General features: G+C 39.4%; 1 protein-coding gene across 3 annotated transcripts in view; it reads left to right on the top strand.

Moving 5' to 3' along the window:
• Nucleotides 1-21,003, top strand: part of LOC132831254 (myosin-9-like) — a 176,235-nt gene that overhangs the window by 38,009 nt on the left and 117,223 nt on the right. For all 3 annotated transcript variants that reach the window (XM_060849272.1, XM_060849274.1, XM_060849273.1), the window contains exon 3: nt 920-1,076. In XM_060849272.1, the coding sequence (XP_060705255.1) occupies nt 920-1,076 (157 nt within the window). The remainder of the gene's footprint in view (nt 1-919; nt 1,077-21,003) is intronic.

Here is a 21,003-nt window from a genome sequence, read left to right as displayed (position 1 = left end):
CTGCTGGAAATACTGGGGTTGGGCCACATCTGTAGAGAGAAATAATTAATATTTTAGATGTTTTTAAAAGATTCCAATTCTGTGCCTTACCAGCGTGGCTCTTTAGATATTTGTTAATTAACCTGTTCAGACGTGATGTTACACAACTCTGGGCCATATGGGACTTAAACCCAGTCCCTTTGATCTTGTAAACAGTCCAAATTGGAGGAAGTAGCGGTCAATTACAATTCAGTGGCTGACTGGGGACCATTTGGATTTAGAATTCCTACTAATGTGAAATCTTACCTTTTTTTTTTATTTAGAGTTATGGAATTGTTCTTAAAACATTTATGTGGAATTATTAATGTATTAGACTTCTTAAAAATGCACAAGTTGAATTTGGATTTTGTTTTTATAGCTAGTTTTCTTCCTTCTGGCCCTGAAGGCATTGAAGCATTTGCTATTATGCCAGTTGGAATCCATTCTCCTCCAATGCCTTTTAAGAAATTGTCAATTTACCAGCATCAGTGATGAAGTTTAGTGAGCTAGTTAATTGCAGAGGTTGTTGCAATTGAGTCCAGCCTTGTCTTTGCGGGGCATTTGCCAATGTGCACTTCTACAAGTGGTTGTTACATAGTAATGATGAATAGAATCCATTGCAGATTATACTTTGACTGCCTAACTAAGCCAGGTTTGTTGAAACCATTTGTACTTATCATGACCACCAAAAGTGAAATTATTTAACTGAACACAGACAGGAGCTTGAACCTAGGAATTTACGGTTCATGTCCTTTTTGGAAAACCTAGAGTTAATAGAGGAGGCATTGATTTGATATTAAACTTGTAATTTGAAATTTGAGAAATAATTACTCTGAATTTAAAATATGCAGGTACTTATATAATAGTAAAATGTGTTTAACTTAATTTTTTTATTTTAAAGACATACTCAGGTCTTTTCTGTGTGGTGATTAATCCATACAAGAATCTGCCTATCTACACGGAGGAAATTGTTGAGATGTACAAGGGAAAGAAACGGCATGAATTACCACCTCACATCTATGCCATTGCAGACACTGCGTATAGGAGCATGTTACAAGGTGAGGATTTTGTCTTAAAGTATGTTATCTACCTATTACTGCTATGGTTACATCCATCATATTCTTATTATTTTGTGAGACTTGGTGTTGACTATTTATCACACACTAATTTCTGTGCTAATTTAATGTTACTGGTTATTTAGTGTTTTCAGGTGAAATTTTTGCTTTCAAAACTGCAAGAATCCATGCTAGTATAAAGTTCCAGGAAACCAAGTCACCTAATAACTTTCAGGTTTTTTCGTGAATTTATATGTAGGCATCAACCAAGAGGGTGTTGGAGGGTTGTTTTTCAGACTGGAGGCCTGTGACCAATGGAGTGCTGGATCCACAAGGATCGGTGCTGGGTCCACTATTTTTTGTCACTTACATAAATGATTTGGATGCGACATAAGAGGTACAGTTAGTAAGTTTGCAGATGACACCAAAATTGGAGGTGTAGTGGACAGCGAAGATGGTTACCTCAGATTACAATGGGATCTTGATCAGATGGGCCAATGGGCTGAGAAGTGGCAGATGGAGTTTAATTCTGATAAAATGTGAGGTACTGCATTTTGGGAAAGCAAATATACAAGACTTGTGTACTTAATTGTAAGGTTCAACAGAATGTTGCTGAACAAAGAGCCCTTGGAATGCAGGTTCATAGCTCCTTGGAAGCAGACTCGCAGGTAGATCGGATAGTGAAGTTGATGTTTGGTATGCTTTCCTTTTTTGGTCAGAATTGAGTACAGGAGTTGGCAGGTCATGTTGCAGCTGTACAGGACACTGATTAGGCCACTTTTGCAATATTGCTTGTAATTCTGCTGTCCTTCCTATGGAAAGATGTTGTGAAGGGTTCAGAAAAGATTAAAAAGGATGTTGCCAGGGTTGGAGGATTTGAGCTATGGGGAGAGCTTGAACAGGCTGGGGCTGTTTTCCCTGGCACGTCAGAAGCTGAGGAATGACCTTTTAGTGAGGTTTATAAAATCATGGATAGAGTAAATAGACAAAGTATCTTCCCTGGGGTGGGGGGAGTCCAGAACTAGAGGGCATAATTTCAGGGTGAGAGGAAAGACATAAAGAAACTTAAGGGTCAACTTTTTCATGCAGAGGGTGGTATGTGTATGGAATGAGCTGCTGGAGGAAGTGGTGGAGGTGGTACAATTGCAACATTTAAGAGGCATTTGGATGGGTATATGAATAGGAACGGTTTGGAGGGATATGGGCTGGGTGCTGGCAGGTGGGACTAGATTGGGTTGGGATATCTGGTCAACATGGGTAAGTTGGATCACAGGGTCTGTTTCCATGCTGTACATCTCTATGACTGTCTATAAGCTGTTCAAAATAAACATTTGTCTTAAATAATCTTGAATGATTACCCTATCTTGACGTCCACCAATGTCCATGCATGCATATTTCCAGAGGATTTGTCAGTGTGATCTGGAATGAGCCACAAGCTAACTTTCTGCTTTTCGGATATTATTACAACTACAAATGAATGAGGTGGCTGTGGGAACTAGGGTAGTCTGCTTTTTAAGCAGGAGAATGTGCAGATAACCCGGAGTAAAGTAGCTATCTGTTTCTGTCTGTAATCTTTCCTTTTTATTTAAAAAAAACTCTGCTTGCACCGTTTTAAGCTCCTTATTGCATAATGACTGCTTATTCTGTGAGGTTCTATGTTCAATTTATTCTTGTACTTCACTGTTCTTCATAGAACACTGACTAAACCTAAATTGAGTAGGAATTAAAGAAATGGAAAATATATTAAAATGTAATTGATGGAAGTCTCCATCAACTTGATCAGTGTTTATGGAGTCAATAGACAAGTTGAAACTTCAACTGTGAACTGTTTTTGTATGTGAAACCTAAATGGCTTTCTTAACAGCACCTGATCTGTGTCTTTGGTATAGTATGTTGGAGATTTCTAGTGTCTGCAGGATCCTTAATTTTGCACACAATATTAACTTGGAACACAGACCATAGACTGATCTCATCCTTTGTTCAGATTTTTATTGGGTGTGGTAGTGTTTCTTTTGCTTCAGGTTGCTCTGTAATCAACATAATGGATAATTAGAAGGAATGGCAGGCATTCAAATGTGAAATCCGTTTGTGGTAGTTTGACAGCATAAGCATGTAAGTTCTATGTCTAGGAGTGATCGAATCGATGTTCATTCAGAATAGTCTAACAGAAAATTTTAGATTTAATTTTACTTTCAAGTGTAACTTTCAAAACATGTCTTTGCCTCCCTTTCCAATCTCCAACATTGAATTCTATTACCAAGAAAAGATAATTAATTTGCAGATGTGTAAATTGACTTTCGATTGCATAGCATTTGTTAACTAGAATGCTTTTGTATATTTTAATTTTTTTGTGCTTTATTTCAGTGCAGAATTGTGCAATTTTGAATAGTTGTAACATCCAAACCCTTCCGTTAATGGAGAACCTTTTTAACATTCTTCATTTTAAATACATCTTCCTGTTAAAACATCTGTTGGAGTGACCCTTACATAGTCCTTGTGGATACCAAGTCCCATCTTCACGCTAGATTTATTCATCGTGAACAAATCCTTTATGCTAAATGAGGCGAGTGGTTTATCTATCTCTGTCTCCTCTGGAGTCCTCCACAGTCTTCGGTAACTGTTTTCAACTAATTTTAGATATTCTGAGACAGGGAACTACTGGATGCACTGGGCATTGTATCAGCCATGGATCTTACAAATTTCCATCTGTGATGCTGATGGTGTCCTCCAAAACTAACTCCATCTCTGGTACAAGTTACACCACGAAAGCTGCCCAAAAAAGTGGAAAACTCCAGAATTTGTTGTGCACAGAAAGAAAGAATGAAGTTGCTTTGGGTGTTATTAGTGCCATCAAGTATGAATAAGGAAACTCTAGACTGCCACCTACTTAGCTCCCTCACCTAGCTTCTCTGCGATGGATATAACTTGGTTAACAATTGCTCTAAGTGTATACTGGTCACTGCAGTCCCATTAATCTACCCCTCTGTAGCCACATTGTGCAGCTGGTAGTGTATGCCATCAACAAAATGAATGCACTACCCAAACTAAGAAAGACTTCAATAATAGCATCTTTCAAAGTCAAAATTACTTCTGTCTAGATGGACAGGGATAGTAGGCACGTAAGGACCACACGACATCCAAGCATCTCACCAAGTATGTCCCACCAGAGTCCATCAAAAATCTAATACTCTAACTCCCTGCACTGTGGGAGCATTTTCACCATAAACTTGAAGTAGTTAAGGTAGTTTGCCATCTTCTTGAACAGTTAGGCCAACATTTATTGCTCATCCCTAACAAGTGATGTCCATGTCCTGTGAATTTAAAGAAACAGTGACTCTGCAAGAGGCAGTTACGAAGGACTATTGTTTGTGTTACTGATGCAGTGAACTGATTATCTTTTTTCTTTTTATATTGATACTACTCTACTCAGAAGGTCTGGCAGATCTGTGTGTGTGTGTGTGTGTGTGTGTGTGTGTGTGTGTGTGTGTGTGTGTAGCATTGTTAACGTGTAGAGTCTGACTTCAGAACTGAAAAGTTCAGATTTATAGCATCCACAGTATTTTGTTTTTATCATAGTAGCATTAATGTTTGGTTAATAAGTAATGGGGAAAGAAGTATGAAGAGAATCTGTTTGAAGTAGTGTGACCTATATTTATTCTTGCTCCCCCAGGGAGTATAAGGGTGTATCTGAACTACGCGAAAGTGATTTCTTTGCCTCTCTTCCCACCCAGAATGGAGACAGATATCCAACTTGGTGTGGCTTCAAGTGACCTTTTTACTCAATTATTTTATTCAGTAGCCTTGTTAGTTTTATTAACACAAATATTTTCATCAATGTTAAAATAATTGTTATTGACTTGTGGCATGTGTAATGCCTTCAGGAAGGAAGAACTGAAAATTGGTAATACAGAGATAAGAGGTGGAGAGCAAAAGTGAATGAAAGAGGACACTGGTTTAAACCAATGTCAGAAACAGAAATTATAGGATTATGCTTTTATTTAGTTTTCATGCAGAACCTATAAAAGATGTCTTACCTTATTTTGGGGGAAGTGTTCTTGCAAAGATGTGATAGTTGATTACTAAGCATGCAGAATTTGATCATACTTAAAAATCTGGGAGTATCTTTCTGCAATGCACGAAGTACAACAGCTTGTTCTGACAAGCTGGCTTTTAACATCAAATAGTTGCTGCAGGTCATTGAATTTAGGGTAGTTATTTGAGCAGGCTGACTCAGGCAGGCGGTTCTGTTTCTCCTTATATGGTGAAGCTTTGCAAACCCATCACATGCAAATAACTAAGAGTTCACATTTGTTCAGGATGTGGTCGATGTGTATGGCAATAGGTTTCAAGGAAGGCTCGACAATATTATCCTCTCTGCCGTGTAACTGAAATCGTTGTGTATACAGCTGTTAAAAGTATTTGAGAATGTCTTAGTTTTAACCTTGAACTTTCCCCTCCGGTATAGAATTAAAACAACCTTGAGCATTAAATGATACCTTTGAATGTGACAGGTACACTGTCCTCCTTTCTTATCCTTCTTGATCTCCTTGCATATTTGACTGTCATCACCCACTGGTTCTCCAATGTTTTCCTGAAAACTGAAAATACTAGAAATACTTTGCAGATTAGACAGCATCTGTGGAGAGAAATTATTCATGTTTTAGGTCTGTTAGCTTGGCTGGGCCATCACATCATGGTGTATCATACCTTGGGTGTCACATGAGATTCCATCCTTGTCAAGCCGCCTTTACCATATTCTGTATTCTTGAAGTACTACATTTGTTCCATGGTAAAATCTTCCAATGGCGTGGGATTAAACTCCACATTTCAATTGATAGCACTTTTTCTCTTTTGAATCATACATAAATTGGGATATCACTGTTATAGAGATGTACAGTATGGAAACAGACCCTTCCGTTCAACTCATCCCTGCCTAACCTAATCTAGTCCCATTTACCAGCACTTAGCCCATATCCCTCTAAGCTCTTACTGTTCATGTCCCCATCCAGGTTCTTTTTAAATGCTGTAATTGTTCCAGCCTCCTCCACTTCCTCTGGCAGCTCATTCCATTGGCACCAACCTCTGTGTGAAATATTTGTCCCTTAGGCCCCTTTTATATCTCTTTCCCCCTCACCCTAAACCTATGCCAACCCCCGGGAAAATACTTTTGTCTATTTATCCTATCCATGCCCCTCGACTATTTTATAAACCTCCTATTAGGCCACCCCGCAGCCTCTGATGCTCCAGGGAAACCGCCTCACCTTATCTAGCCTGTCTTTTCTGAAACCTTTCAAGCTTCACAACATCCTTCTGATAGGAAGGAGACCAGAATTGCATGCAATACCTGTATTCCAAAATTGTAGTAGAATATATACCAAAACAGAAAAAGAAATAGAAATCAACTTTTCAATAAAATGAAGGCATTTATATTTTCCATTTTAATTTAATTGAAAGCTCATCCAATGAAGCATAATCAGTTACACATTTACTGAATAAACATGATGAAACTAAGGACTGCAAGAGGGAAAGTGTGAAACTCAACACAATTCAATCGACCTCTTGCATTAAAAACCCAAATTTAATTCACATTGAGCTGTCGTTTCCAAACGGTGCATTTCATTTGCAAATATCCTTTACTGATAGTAGAAAGCATGGACCTGTTTAATGGTGACAAACATAAGTGCAAGAGAAAAGGAAACCAGTAAAGTAACTTGCTAAATGAAGATGTCTAAGTAAATACTTTGGGATGACAGCTGAATGATTTGCCCACTTGAAACGTGGAGTGCATTCCTGGTGCATGCAAAAGCAATGCAATGTTGACTGAGATGTGCCATCGGGAACACAAGTGGGAGACCATCGGGGAAGGGATGGTGCATTCCTACAACTTCACGAATGTCCCATAAATTGTTGGGAGAAAGTAAGAACTGCTGTTCAGGGTTAGTGTGTGGCGCTAGAAAAGTGCAGCTGGTCAAGGAGCATCCGAGGAGCAGGAGAGTCACTTGTTAGCTAATGTTTATTGCTATTCCTAATTCTTGTTAAGATGGTGAATTGCATTATTGAACTATTATAGTTTGCCCCATGATAAAACCTTCGAAAAGCATGGGATTGCGTTGTACTTGTCAACTGATAACCATCCACTTCTCTTGACGTTTTAGGTAGCCAAAATGTTGTAAAACTACTTGCCTGCTATCTCTGTATGTGCTGCAAACCTCTGTTTTGGACAGAGCATGCTTTTATTTTGGGATCCCACGACAGATTCTGTACATATTTTCAGTTAAGTTTTGTTTTAATGTAAAATGTTAAAAGTTAACTGGAAATAGTACTAGCTATAAGGAAGATTCTTCAATAATTCTATCTTTGTAAAACTCTTTTGTCACTTTGAATACATTAGCTTTTAAGAAAGCTCTCAATCTTTTTTGCTGCAAAATTTGAAATATTTGAGATTTTAAAATTTGCTAAAACCATAGACGTTAGAGGAAGGAAGGAAAGAAAGATAGCAAGACCTGAACAAAGTGAAACATTTGAAAATTTTCAGGTTTGAGGTTCAATTGATTGACATATAAGCAAGGTTTTAAGCTATGGATGAAAACAAAATATTGGAAATATTTATAGGTTTGACAGTTTGTGATAAGCATTGAATTAATTAGGAGCTAGGTAAAGAATTCAGCATTGGAAGGGATTTAGAATATTGTCTTCCCAAATGTATTTTTTTTTACCCCCATCTGAAAATTTATCTACAATATTTTTCTGCAGTCAAATCTTTATAAACACTGATTTGAAATTTAGTTTGCTGCTTTCTTAACCAGATAGCACTTGGAGTGTTATACTATTGGGAATGTGATCCTTAAATTGCCTATTCTAATGTGTCTCCTGCCCCGTCAGGTGGATGTGGGGGAAAAAAAGTAAAACTCATCAAAGAAGATGTTGTGAAACTTGAAAGGGTTCAAAAAAGATTTATAAGGATGTTGCCAAGGTTGGAGGAGTTAAGCTATAGAGAACTATAGCTATTGAATAGGCTATGGCTGTTTTCCCTGGAGTGTTGGAGGCTGAGGGGTGACTGTATAGAGGTTTATAAAATCATGAGGGGCATGGATAAGGTAAGTAGACAAAGTCTTTTCCCTGGGGTGGGGAAGACCAGAACTAGAGGGCATAGGTTTAAGGTGAGAGTGGAAAGATAGAAAAGAGATCTATGGGACAACCTTTTCATACAGGGGGTGGAACGTGTATGGAATGAGCTGCCAGAGGAAGTGGTGGAGGCTGGTACAATTACAACATTTAAGAGGCATTTGGATGGGTATATGAATAGGAAGGGTTTGGAGGGATATGGGCCGGGTGCTGGCAGGTGGGACTAGATTGGGTTGGGATATCTGGTCAGCATGGACGGGTTGGACCGAAGGGTCTGTTTCCACGCTGTACACTTGATTGTGTCTCTGTATGTTCTGGTGAAAGTAAATTATTTAAATCAACACCATAAAATGTATTATCTGTGTGTAGTGCCTTATTGCTGTTGTGTGACAACACTGCTGTCTTGTGTCCTACATTTGCAATCATGACTGCACTTCAAAACAGATGCTTGGATGTTTGAGTACTTTGAGATGTTCTAATGTCAGATGGTATTGCTTAAGACTTCTTTTCTTTCATCTGTTTATCTTCAGAAATGGCAAATGTTGGTACATAGCTGTGTACAAAATATCATGGATTACTGCCAAGATTGCTTTTTTTTCCTGCCACAACTATTAGAATCTCTTGCAGAAGAGCACTTAACTAAGTTGTGTTAAAGCCTCATGCATTTAGTTGATGAGAATGGGATGCTTCACCTACTACCTTCTAGCTCATGATGAAAAACTGTCTCAAGTTGTAAAAGCATCAGCTAGATCACTTGTTCCAATCTAAATTTACTGAATTGTACATTCTTTATTTTTAGGAAGAAAGATTAGTCTGTTTCCTCCAATCTGACACCCTTTAGTCTTGCCATCTGTTATGGACTAGGCCAGACCCCTCAAACCATTTTGAGAAGGTAGCCCAGACTAACTTCGCTAGTGGTTTTAAGCAGGTGTAAAGTGGATATTCCAGGAGAAAATAAGCTGATCAAACCACGTGGTTTTAAACAAAACAATTTGTTTACAAGATTACTGAATGAAACACAAACAAAAGAGAACAGAACACTGAATAATTCATCCTATCTGAAAACCCAACAGACTATCCCAACTTAATGCTGTTTCAAATACTTAGAACAATTTCCATATCATCTGGATAGTCTTGACTATAAGCCCTCAATGTGGTCTTTCATGTCTGATGCCACCTTTTCTTGCGCGACCTGTGATTTTGGATGGTACACAACAGATTTGATTTATTTTCATCCTAAGATGATATAACTTCCTTGAATAATTTTGTGAACTTTGGCCCTTGAATCTCTGTGGGAAGTTCATACCTAGTGGAAGAATTCATGTAATTCTGCTACAAACCTTTTAGCTGTGATATTGCATAATTGAACAGCCTCTGGAGATCCAGTCAACACATCCATAAATGTTAACAAATGCTGATTACCACTCTTTTGTTTGAGATAGCAATCAATTAAGACTTTTTTTTTAAAAAAAGTTCCTCAAATGCAGGAATAGGTATTAAAGGTGTGGGTTTTATTACTGCCTGTGGTTTTCCAGTTACGTGACATACGACATGTCTGGCAAAATTCGACTACGTCCTTGTGCAGTCCAGGCCAGTAAAAATGTTTTGTACTTTAGCTTGAGTTTTTCTCCCTCCTAAATGGCTCCCGGAGGTAACTTGTGACCATACGCAACGTCACCTTTTGTATAACTCACTAGCAATATGATTTGATGAACCTCTGCCCATTGCTCATTTGCCTGAGTCTGTGATGGTCTCCATTCTCTCATTAAGGTGTCATTTTTAAGATTGTTTTTGGATACAATTTAAGTTTTCATCTTTCTGCTGTAACTCAGTCAATTTATCTGAGCTAAAGATGTCTGCATTGTCATCTATCTGCTCCTGGCTTGTCTCAACCATCTAATCAAACAGGTCTCTGCTAAACACACTTCAATAACTTATCTGTACTCTTAGATATCTCTCGATTCAACTCATGACTTTGTGACTTCGTTACCACACAGTTAGGGAAAATCTCAATGTGTCCTGCAATAGCTCAGTTGTCTGAGTTTCACTGGCTTGTCAACCACAGTAGACAGTACTACTACCAGTAAATCAACTATATTATTAGCAACTGAAAACGTGTTGCTGGAAAAGCGCAGCAGGTCAGGCAGCATCCAAGGAGCAGGAGAATTGACGTTTCGGGCATGAACCCTTTCCTGAAGAAGGGGCTCATGCCTGAAACGTCTATTCTCCTGCTTGGATGCTGCCTGACCTGCGCTTTTCCAGCAACACGTTTTCAGCTCTGATCTCCAGCATCTGCAGTCCTCACTTTCTCCTATATTATTAGCAAGGATAAAGTGTATTCCTGGAGCTGAGTGTTTGTCCAACACTCCTACCATGAATTCTCCACTCTTCAGTGGACCCTCTAACTTCACTTCACATAATTGAGTGCTTCTTGTCTCAGCGTGAATTCCTGTTGGTGGTAGTCTTACTGGCAGTAGTCTTTCAGAAGTACGTATCTCCTCATCTTTCAGGATTGAGAGAATCCTGTGTCTCTTAATATTGTAACATCTTTACATGCTGCTCTTGATCTATGCAAATAAACTTTACCTTTTGCAGGTATATGGCTTGAAAAGATCTGGCATTTTCTCCTTAACCAACCTCTGACAAGCTTGTACATTCTGGTGTAGCTTTCTAGCCTCCAATGTGCTTTCTGTTCCAACTCCAACAAAATTCACTGGCTTATCCTGTTTTCCTACATCTGACTTCCCAGTGTTTTCCTAACCCACCAACATTGTGGTTGATTTCATGGGGCCTACTTTATTGCAGTGAAAACACAAACTTTTTGACTTTTGTCCCCTTCAACCGTTTCCTTTTTTACCTGAGGTAAGTTATCCTTATCTTCATTGAGATCTGCCTTTCCCTTTTCATGTGAGGCTTTCTCTTTTCCCTAATTTCTATCCCTCAGATTGAAATTGATTCTGGAAGCCAAACTTTTTTATGGATCAACACCTAATCATCAGCCATTTCTGCTGCTAATCTTGCTGTTTTTAACACTCTGCTCTTCCACCTGAGTTCTCACTACTTCAGGAAGTGAATTTTTGAACTCTTCTAAAATAATGGTCTCAGTGTTGTAGGTTTGCTCTTTTTTTTTAATGCCCTTATCTGCCCTGTACACCCAAGATACCACCTCCTGGTAGTAATGCAAATACCTGACTAGCTCTACCTAACAAGTTTTGTTAGGAACAATAAAACCCACATGGTCACTGGCCACTGCATTTGTTTAGCCACTTTTCCAGATGAGAGAGGCTTCCATGTCCTCCTCCATCAAATTTAGGCAATGCTTGAAAATATTAAAATTGTTTCTCACCTGGCCTTTGAAATCCAAACTGCCTGCCTCATCCCCTTCTCGTTCTTCCCCTCCTTGCTCGCCACCCCCTCTTTTCCTCTTTCTTCTGCTTTTCTTTGTAATTCCTTGTCTTTTGCCTCTAACTCAAGCTCTTCATTTTCAATTGAATTTTAGCCATCTCAAAGATTCTGATGGTGTTTCCAGCAAACTTGAATGCTAAGCTATTATTGTAATTATCTCTCCTCACAGAAGGAAGCAGCTCCAGCTCCAGCTTGTCTGTTAATTCCAGCAGCTTGACCTCAATCACTCTTTGTAAAACCCCCAAGGTCATTTCTTCCACCCCCAGCAAACTCTTCGTGACTGAAAGAACCACTGCTATCCCAAGCACTGGAAACCAACTGAATTCAACACCTGGAACAAAAGACACTAACCCCTACCACTCACTGCCTTTGAGTCCAACAACTTTAATCCCAATTTGGGACTATGGGTGTCTTTGTGGGATTTGTTCCAATCTGTTATGGACCAAGCTAGACTCCAATCCTTTCAAGAAGGAAGTCCAGGCTCAACTTTGCTAGTTGCCTTGAAGTAGGTGTAAAGTGAATATTCCACGAGAGAATCGGCTGGTCAAACCACTTTAATTTCTGTTTTGTTTTAAACTATTTCCAAGATTACTGCATGAAACACAAACAAAAGAGAACAGAATAGGGAGTATTTTTTTCCCAATTCAACTTAATGATGCTGTTCCAAATACTTTCAACAATCCCCATAAATACCCCTGGGCACCAAAGGTAAAATCAAACACAGGTACTTAATGGGAGAGAAGTCAGAGTGCTAGCCTCGACCGGCTTCTTTGGGTCCAGCATCTTTCCTCCTACTACTCTTTAAAAACCAAACAAACCAAGCCAGAGAAAAACTGAGCTGGAAGAATTGGCCACTCCCTTTTCATTGTACATGTGTTCTTTTGTAAAACTTAAGCCTTCTGCCTGATGTGTTATCTGCTAACTACAAATTGGTCCTAAAACCCGTCAACCCGCAGACGTTTTGGAGCCTGTGTCATTTACCCACCTCTCTCTCACTTTAAAAAAAAAACAAAGACTGCATCACCTTGTTAAAGAAGCAGCTTTGTCACACATAGGCATCTTTGCTTAACTGAATTAACTGCTTCAAAAGCTTTGTTAGTTTCTGGACAGAAGCTGTCACCTTTAATGGTGTCACCAATAGCGCAGTCAGCTAAACCTGCACAAGCAATGGGCCTTTTTCAGACTATCCACATCAACCGATAGTAGAAATGATATAGGGAGAAGATGATATTTATAAGTTGTTGGAAAGTGTATTGTTGGACCACAGAAAACCTGCTTCCATGCTTTCAGGTTATGAGCAGAGGTATCTGGACAGAATTCTCTGTACGCTCTGAAAGCCCTGACAGTCAGTTGGGAAATGTTTTCAATACCTTTTTGCTTTTTCCTGAGTTTTGAATATTATTACAAAAATTTCATTAGAACAGAATCAGTTTTACATAGCACCGAAGGCATTTGGAACACTCAATAATAAAACAAAAAGTTCACATGATCCATCGTTTGCTAAGTCAAAACCTAATCCAACTGTAAATGAGATTGCAGTGTGCAAAGAGTATTCTTATACTTTTATTGTAATAAATAAATGACCTGAAGGCTTATGTAATGCTGATTTGAATTTTGGTTTAGTAGTAGTCCTCTCGCTGTTTTGTGGTAATGGGTTCAAATGTTATGTAATTCAAACACTGTACTGAGTGTGTGCTGGATATTTGGTGTTGCAGTATTTTGGATGAAGTATTGAACTGACCCCAATCTACCTGTTCAAGGTGACTTGAGATTCTGTGACACTATTTTGAAGGCCTTGGAAGTTCTACATTCCTCCCTCAACAACATTTTTTTATTCAAGTAGATTAGGTGCTCATTTAGTTTGTCAAGTGATGTTGTGGCATATGATGGCTGGGTGTATTTGACTACAGGGAAAAAATTATTAGGCTCCATATTGGTTCATTGGCTACAGCATCTTGAGGTATCTTGAAGGTAAAGGTACAATTTTGTTTCGTGTTGGATATCTACTAACATTGGTAGCACTACACTTTCTGTTGCTACAATACTTTCATTACTGTGGTCACTAAACTGCAAAGGTACAGTATCAATATTTGGGTGACAAAAACAAATTGTGGAGAGACCCAGCAGGTTTGGCAGCATCAATGGGGAGAAAACAATGGAGTCTGACGACTCGTCAGAACACCTGGGTAAGCTGATAGCAATAAAATTCCAGCATTCATGAAATTTGTGAATGAGCATAGTTATTTTGGGTTCCAAGTTTTAACAGGAATTTATTAGGAAAACTAAAGAATAGATTTGTGTACTGTGATTATTTATATAATTGATATAGTATCTGCTAACTCTGCATTACACCACCTTTTATAACAACTTGCATGGATGTATCTGAAACTTATTCTATTAGGAATTCAATGCCACATTTTTGATGTACTGCATATCCTTATCTCTGGAAAGATCTAATGGCACAACTTGTATGATGCCTTTGCATTTTGACATGTTTTAACAGACAGACTAAAACATGAATTATGTATAGCTGCCAAGTCTGTTCGTAATTTCAGAGGCATACTTGGAAGATGAGTTGGAGCTTGCTTATATCTCTCTTTACCATCACTTAGTAAATTAAACAGCAGCAAATGGCCTCTTTCAGCTACTCAATCTATCTGTAATACTCTTGAAAGTTGTTGTGGTTCTGTTCGCTGAGCTGGAAGTTTTTGCTGCAAATGTTTCGTTCCCTGGCTAGGGAACATCAGTGCTATTGGAGCCTCCTGTGAAGCGCTGCTTTGATGTTTCTTCCGGTATTTATAGTGGTTTGTTCTTGCCGCTTCCGGGTGTCAGTTTCAGCTGTAGTAGTTTGTATGTGGGGTCCAGGTCGATGTCTGTTAATGGAGTTTGTGGATGAATGCCATGCCTCTATGAATTCCCTGGCTGTTCTGTCTGGCTTGTCCTATGATGGTAGTGTTTTCCCAGTCAAATTCATGTTCCTGGTTGTCTGAGTGTATGGCTACTAGGGATAGCTGGTCGTGTCGTTTTGTGGCTAGCTGATGTTCATGGATGCGGATTGTTAGCTGTCTTCCTGTTTGTCCTATATAGTGTTTTGTGCAGTCCTTGCATGGTATTTTGTAAACTACGTTAGTTTGGCTCGTGCTGGCTATTGGGTCCTTTGTTCTAGTGAGCTGTTGTCAGAGTGTGGAAGTTGGCTTGTGTGCTGTTATGAGTCCTAAGGGTCGCAGTAGTCTGGCTGTCAGTTCTGAGACGTTCCTGACGTATGGTAGTGTGGCTAGTCCTTTTGGTTGTGGCATGTCCTCGTTCCGTGGTCTATCTCTTAGGCATCTGGTGATAAAGTTGCGCAGGTATCCGTTTTTGGCGAATACCTTGTATAGGTGTTCCTCTTCCTCTTTTCGCAGTTCTGGTGTACTGCAGTGTGTTGTGGCTCTTTTGAATAGTGTCCTGATGCAGCTTCGTTTGTGCGTTGGGGTGGTTGCTTTCATAGTTTAGGACTTGGTCTGTGTGTGTGTTGGTTTCCTGTGTACCCTTGTGGTGAATTCTCCGTTGGGTGTTCTCTCTACTAACACGTCTAGGAATGGGAGTTGGCTATCCTTTTCTACTTCTCTCGGGAATCGTATTCCTGTGAGTGAGTGTGGCGTTGATGATTCGGATCATCAACGCCACACTCACTCACAGGAATACGATTCCCGAGAGAAGTAGAAAAGGATAGCCAACTCCCATTCCTAGACGTGTTAGTAGAGAGAACACCCAACGGAGAATTCACCACAAGGGTACACAGGAAACCAACACACACAGACCAAGTCCTAAACTATGAAAGCAACCACCCCAACGCACAAACGAAGCTGCATCAGGACACTATTCAAAAGAGCCACAACACACTGCAGTACACCAGAACTGCGAAAAGAGGAAGAGGAACACCTATACAAGGTATTCGCCAAAAACGGATACCTGCGCAACTTTATCACCAGATGCCTAAGAGATAGACCACGGAACGAGGACATGCCACAACCAAAAGGACTAGCCACACTACCATACGTCAGGAACGTCTCAGAACTGACAGCCAGACTACTGCGACCCTTAGGACTCATAACAGCACACAAGCCAACTTCCACACTCTGACAACAGCTCACTAGAACAAAGGACCCAATAGCCAGCACGAGCCAAACTAACGTAGTTTACAAAATACCATGCAAGGACTGCACAAAACACTATATAGGACAAACAGGAAGACAGCTAACAATCCGCATCCATGAACATCAGCTAGCCACAAAACGACACGACCAGCTATCCCTAGTAGCCATACACTCAGACAACCAGGAACATGAATTTGACTGGGAAAACACTACCATCATAGGACAAGCCAGACAGAGAACAGCCAGGGAATTCATAGAGGCATGGCATTCATCCACAAACTCCATTAACAGACATCGACCTGGACCCCACATACAAACTACTACAGCTGAAACTGACACCCGGAAGCGGCAAGAACAAACCACTATAAATACCGGAAGAAACATCAAAGCAGCGCTTCACAGGAGGCTCCAATAGCACTGATGTTCCCTAGCCAGGGAACGAAACGTTTGCAGCAAAAACTTCCAGCTCGGCGAACAGAACCACAACAACGGACACCCGAGCTACAAATCTTCAACCAGTCTCTCAACTCTTGAAAGTAAACTGTAACAAAAATTCTTTTGGTTGTATCTGAGTGAGTAGATTGGTCAAGCTTATGAATTGCAATTGGGCGACTTTGCCACGACTCAGTATTTAAGCAAACTTCCAGATCTGTATTCATATTCACTGTTGCAGATAATCAAACCTGGCACAGGAATTTCTAATTGATTTTCCCTTTTTTTTTTAAAAAACAAGTAATTTACTCTATTGGAATAATGAGGAAATGAAGATTTAAGATGCTGGAGATCAGAGTCAAAAAGTGTGGTGCTGGAACAGCACAGCAGTTCAGGCAGCATCTGAGGAGCAGGAGAAACGATATTTTGGGCATAAACTCTTCAGGAATATTGGCTGGTGGGGGTGGGAATGGGAGGGGCCTGAGGATTATTGGGTGAGGGAAGCAAGGAGATTGAGGGAAAATTGGGGTTGGGGGGCAGGTAGTGTGGAAGGTGATGGGTAGATGAAGATGGAGTATGGTGATAAGGTGGAGCAGATAGATGGGAAGGAAGATGGACAGGTCGAACAGCCTAAGTGAATAGTGCTGAGTTGACAGGTAGGATCTGGGATGAGGTGGGAGGGGAGATGAAGAAACTGACGAAATTGACATTGATGCCGTGTAGTTGAAGGTCCCAAGGCTGAAGATGAGCCATTCCTCCTCCAGGCATTGGGTGGCTTGGATTTGGTGGTGGAGGTGGCCCAGGATTGCATGTCCTTGGCGGAGTGGGAAGGAAAGGCCAGCCCCAGCCCCCCCACCTCCTATTTATGTCTCGGCCCCTGTGCTTCGCTTTTCCCCCCTGCCCCCCCCATCCTATTTCTCATGAAGGGCTTATGCTTGAAACATCGACGGTCCTCAGATGATGTCTGATCTGTACTTTTCCAGTGCCACACTGGAATTATCTGAGCCAAAACCAGAGAATGTTAAGTAATCACCACTGGACATGTCTGCGCTTGCACTTGTTTGTACATGTCTGAGAGGTTTCACCATTAAGTTGCAACCTTCAGGGCAAGGTCATTATTAGGCATGCATTGAAATGTTTTTAATGACTTTTTTTAATAAAAAAAATACAAAATAGCTGATTGCTACAACTAACTAGAAAATAATTTTCCAACTTTTTAGTGCTTTTAAAATCTGAACTCGTTGGTAGGTTAATATTCCATTTTTTGATAATCTGACTTTTAACTGTATCAATCAAACTTTTTTCATTCTTTCATGGGATGTGGATATAATAATTATTTTGAAAAGAAAAGAACTTTCAAAATGTTGTCTAGTCCTGCTCGTTCGTGCTAAATTTTGTGCTTTGTGATATTGAGGTTCGTTTTGAGGTGGTTTGTATGAGTCTGTAGATGTTGCTCGCTTACTCCAGAGATTTAATTACTCCATAGTCATCTGGCACTTCTCGGTGTACATGAATAATATTCAAGTGTATATATTTGCAAATTACTTTTATAAACAGATATTTGAGATGAGCATTGAAAAAAAAACTTTATCTTGCACTTACCAGGAAAATTAGTGACAAATACGAGCATTAAGGGAAAACTGCATTTGTATTTGAGAAAGGTGCTGATTGGCGGAGGTCTTGTCATAATGAATGCATAAGTTAATGATGACTGACAGCTAACTGCCAAGCTTTAAGATTTATACCAGACAGCTTGATTCTGGTCAAGGCATTGCTCTGAAAAAATGAACCATAGAAGAAATGGTTGGATGTTGTAACCTATTTGATCCAATCAGCCTGTTGCTCGCACACAATTGTTATATACTCAAGAAGTACAAATATAAAAGGATATTACCTGATGCAAGCAAAACGTAAAGCTTTGACAACATCTTTTATCATTATTGTAGTTCTGTAGTACGACTTTGGACATGGCGAAGATGTTGTGGTCATTTAAAATCTATTGGATGAATTTCAGATAGTAAATGCTACTTATTTTAATTAACACACAGGATTTTTTCTACACTTCCTTCAATTTAGCTTTTTTCTTGCCTATGGGATGTAGACATTGCTGGCTGAACTGCACTTATTGCCTGAAGACCATAAGGCAACTGGAGTCATATGTCGGTCAAAACAATTAAGCGTGATTTGCTTTTCTAAAATACGTTAGTGAGCCAGATAGCTTTTTTTAAAAAAAAGCTAATTCACAGCGGTTATATGGTGGTTTTATTTAAGAAACTTTTAAAACTGGAATTTAAATTTCTCCATCTGCCTTTGCAAGATTCAAACCTATAGCCAATGGAACATTTTGATTAGTGTTCTGGATTATTATTCCGGTGATGTTAGCACAATGCCACTGCCTTTCCCCAATTGATTGTCAAGTCTGAAGCTGATCTGATCGCTAAAGACAATTGGTTCGAATTACATTTTAATTTGTGACTGAGTCATGTTTAGTTTAACACATTACGATTCAGTTGTATTGTTCTAATTGTGTGAATAATGGCATCAAATGTTTGTAACATTCTGGGCTTTTCAACGGCCTTGTATGTGCACTGTGTGCTAAACATTCTAAAGACATGGACCAGACGGAAACTATTGGTTTATTAATTGATTAAACCCCATGTATTTCTTAATGGAAAAGGTATGATTACTTTCTAAATTCTTTTAGAATGCACATTTGTATGGCATTGGTGAATTTTATATCCTGTAAGTATAACTGGATGGAATCTTCTCACCCTTCACTAGAAGGGACATGCTTTAGAAACAAGCATTGTAAGCATTGCAGTTAAGTTTAAACTGGTATTGAATTGAGTTGCTGCAAAACACTCACTTCACATTTGAACAGTTTAGTACATAATAAACTTAATGCTTGGGAGAACGCGTGTTTTTTTTTCTTGAGACATTTCAGGAATTGGGATCCAGTGTAGATCAATAAGGATAGATAGAGGTCTAGTTAGGCAATTGCTGTAGAGCTTTCCATAAGTTAGAGTTATGGAGAAAGCAGGAGAGGATATGTGATCTTCAGCGCAAGGTTGTGATCAGTATGGTTCAGTCCAAGAGGGTAACAAAAGGAGAATGGAACTGATGGTAAGGGTGTACACATTGTAATGTGGTGTGAAGATAATGGCTTCTATCTTAAGACTGTGTTTAGCTGGAGATAACTTTTTAACTTGTTTAGGACTGGACATCAGGAAAACATTTAGGGGCCTAATGATATGTGGAGAATTTAATTTTGGACATCACTCAACTAAATGTAGAAGTTGCACCTCTGATGGGATTACCTAGGGGCAGCTTGTGGTGGAGAGGATTAATCATTTTGAGATCCTAGATGTGGCATTATGAAGGTAAAAAGTAACCTCACTGATTTAATTTAGAATGTGAAGGCTGATTGGAACATTCTAGACAGGCTAGATGCAGGAAGGATGTTTACCAGAGCAGGGAGTCTAGAACCAGGAGCTGCTGTCTCTGGACTGATGAGAAAATGTTTTTCACTCAGACAATGGTCGTCCTGTGAAATTTGTTACCACAGAAGACTTGGGTCGCTGAGTACATTGAAGAGAGAAATTCTCCATAACATAAATTTGTAGCATAAATTAGGCCATTCAGCCCATCAAGACTGCCACCATTCAATCATGGTTGATAATTTTCCTGCTTTCTCCCTATAACTGTTGATCCCCATGATAATCAAGAACCTATCTATCTCCATCTCAAATATACTCAATAATCTGGCCTTTTCGGCCTTCTGTGGCAATAAATTCAATAGATTCACCGTTCTCTAGCTGAAGAGGTTTCTCCATATCTCTGTACTAAAAGGTCTTCCCTTTACTCTTGGGTTGCCTATTGGCTTCACTTGCAGATGGCTGTGCAAATGTTTGGAATTGACTGTTGACTTTTTGGCAGGTCTTGCACAATGCTGCGTTCGTTGAAACACAACTTTCTCCGTGATTTTCCAAAGCATTTGTAAAATTCAAGTTGTGTTAAGTTGCTTGGCTTTATCCATTTGAATGTTAGTCTCACAGCGAGCTACACAATTTGTCACTAGTTATTGGATTTAAGTCTGTTCTTGGTAAAGCTTATTTCGCAACTATGTTTTCTGCAGCATCCTTGGGCGAAGAATTTTATCAGCTAGTTGTTTCTTGTTTTGGTACCTTGTAAGAGTATGATTAGTTTGATTTTATGATGTATTGTTGCATGTGATTTAAACCCCCACCCCCCCGCTGTTTTAAACCTGCAACACAAATGATTTAACCTGCGTTGTAATCTGTTAAACTTCAAGAGGCCAAAAACTATCCTGAAGATCATTTAAAGTAAAAATTAACTTAACTCTTTTTTTAACTGTATGACAGAATAATTAACAACTATTTACAACTTTTCTCTAACCTATCAGTTAATTTCCCTTCTATAATACTGGTCCAATAAAACCCCCAGTTAGAATTTTAATTTTTGGTAAATCTTAAAACCAGCCAGCTGTTGAAACTTGTCTTCCTATGTCCTTTTTTTTTTCTCTCTTCTGAAGGTTTCTGTTTCACAGACCGTTGATAGATAAAGGTACCTTTTTTCAGAGCGCAGATGTGTGAGCAGTGCACATATGTTGGTGGCTTGGCAGGTCTCCCAACTGTCCAATTCTTCCTGGTCTTGTACCCCAAAGCATTGGATCTGGTTGTCTTATAGCAACCAGGTACTGCTAGCTGCTGGACCAACTTTTTACATTGTAAAATCTCCAGCACTGTGCTTGCTAAGTCCTTCAACACTCAGGTACAGTACCCTGTACACCTTTTATAACAGTATATTAGTTT

The sequence above is a fragment of the Hemiscyllium ocellatum genome, chromosome 33 (genome assembly GCF_020745735.1).
Source record: "Hemiscyllium ocellatum isolate sHemOce1 chromosome 33, sHemOce1.pat.X.cur, whole genome shotgun sequence".
In the NCBI taxonomy this organism is placed as follows: domain Eukaryota; kingdom Metazoa; phylum Chordata; class Chondrichthyes; order Orectolobiformes; family Hemiscylliidae; genus Hemiscyllium; species Hemiscyllium ocellatum.
Note: the sequence above shows the minus strand (reverse complement) of the source record. Positions and strands in the feature narration are given on the sequence as shown.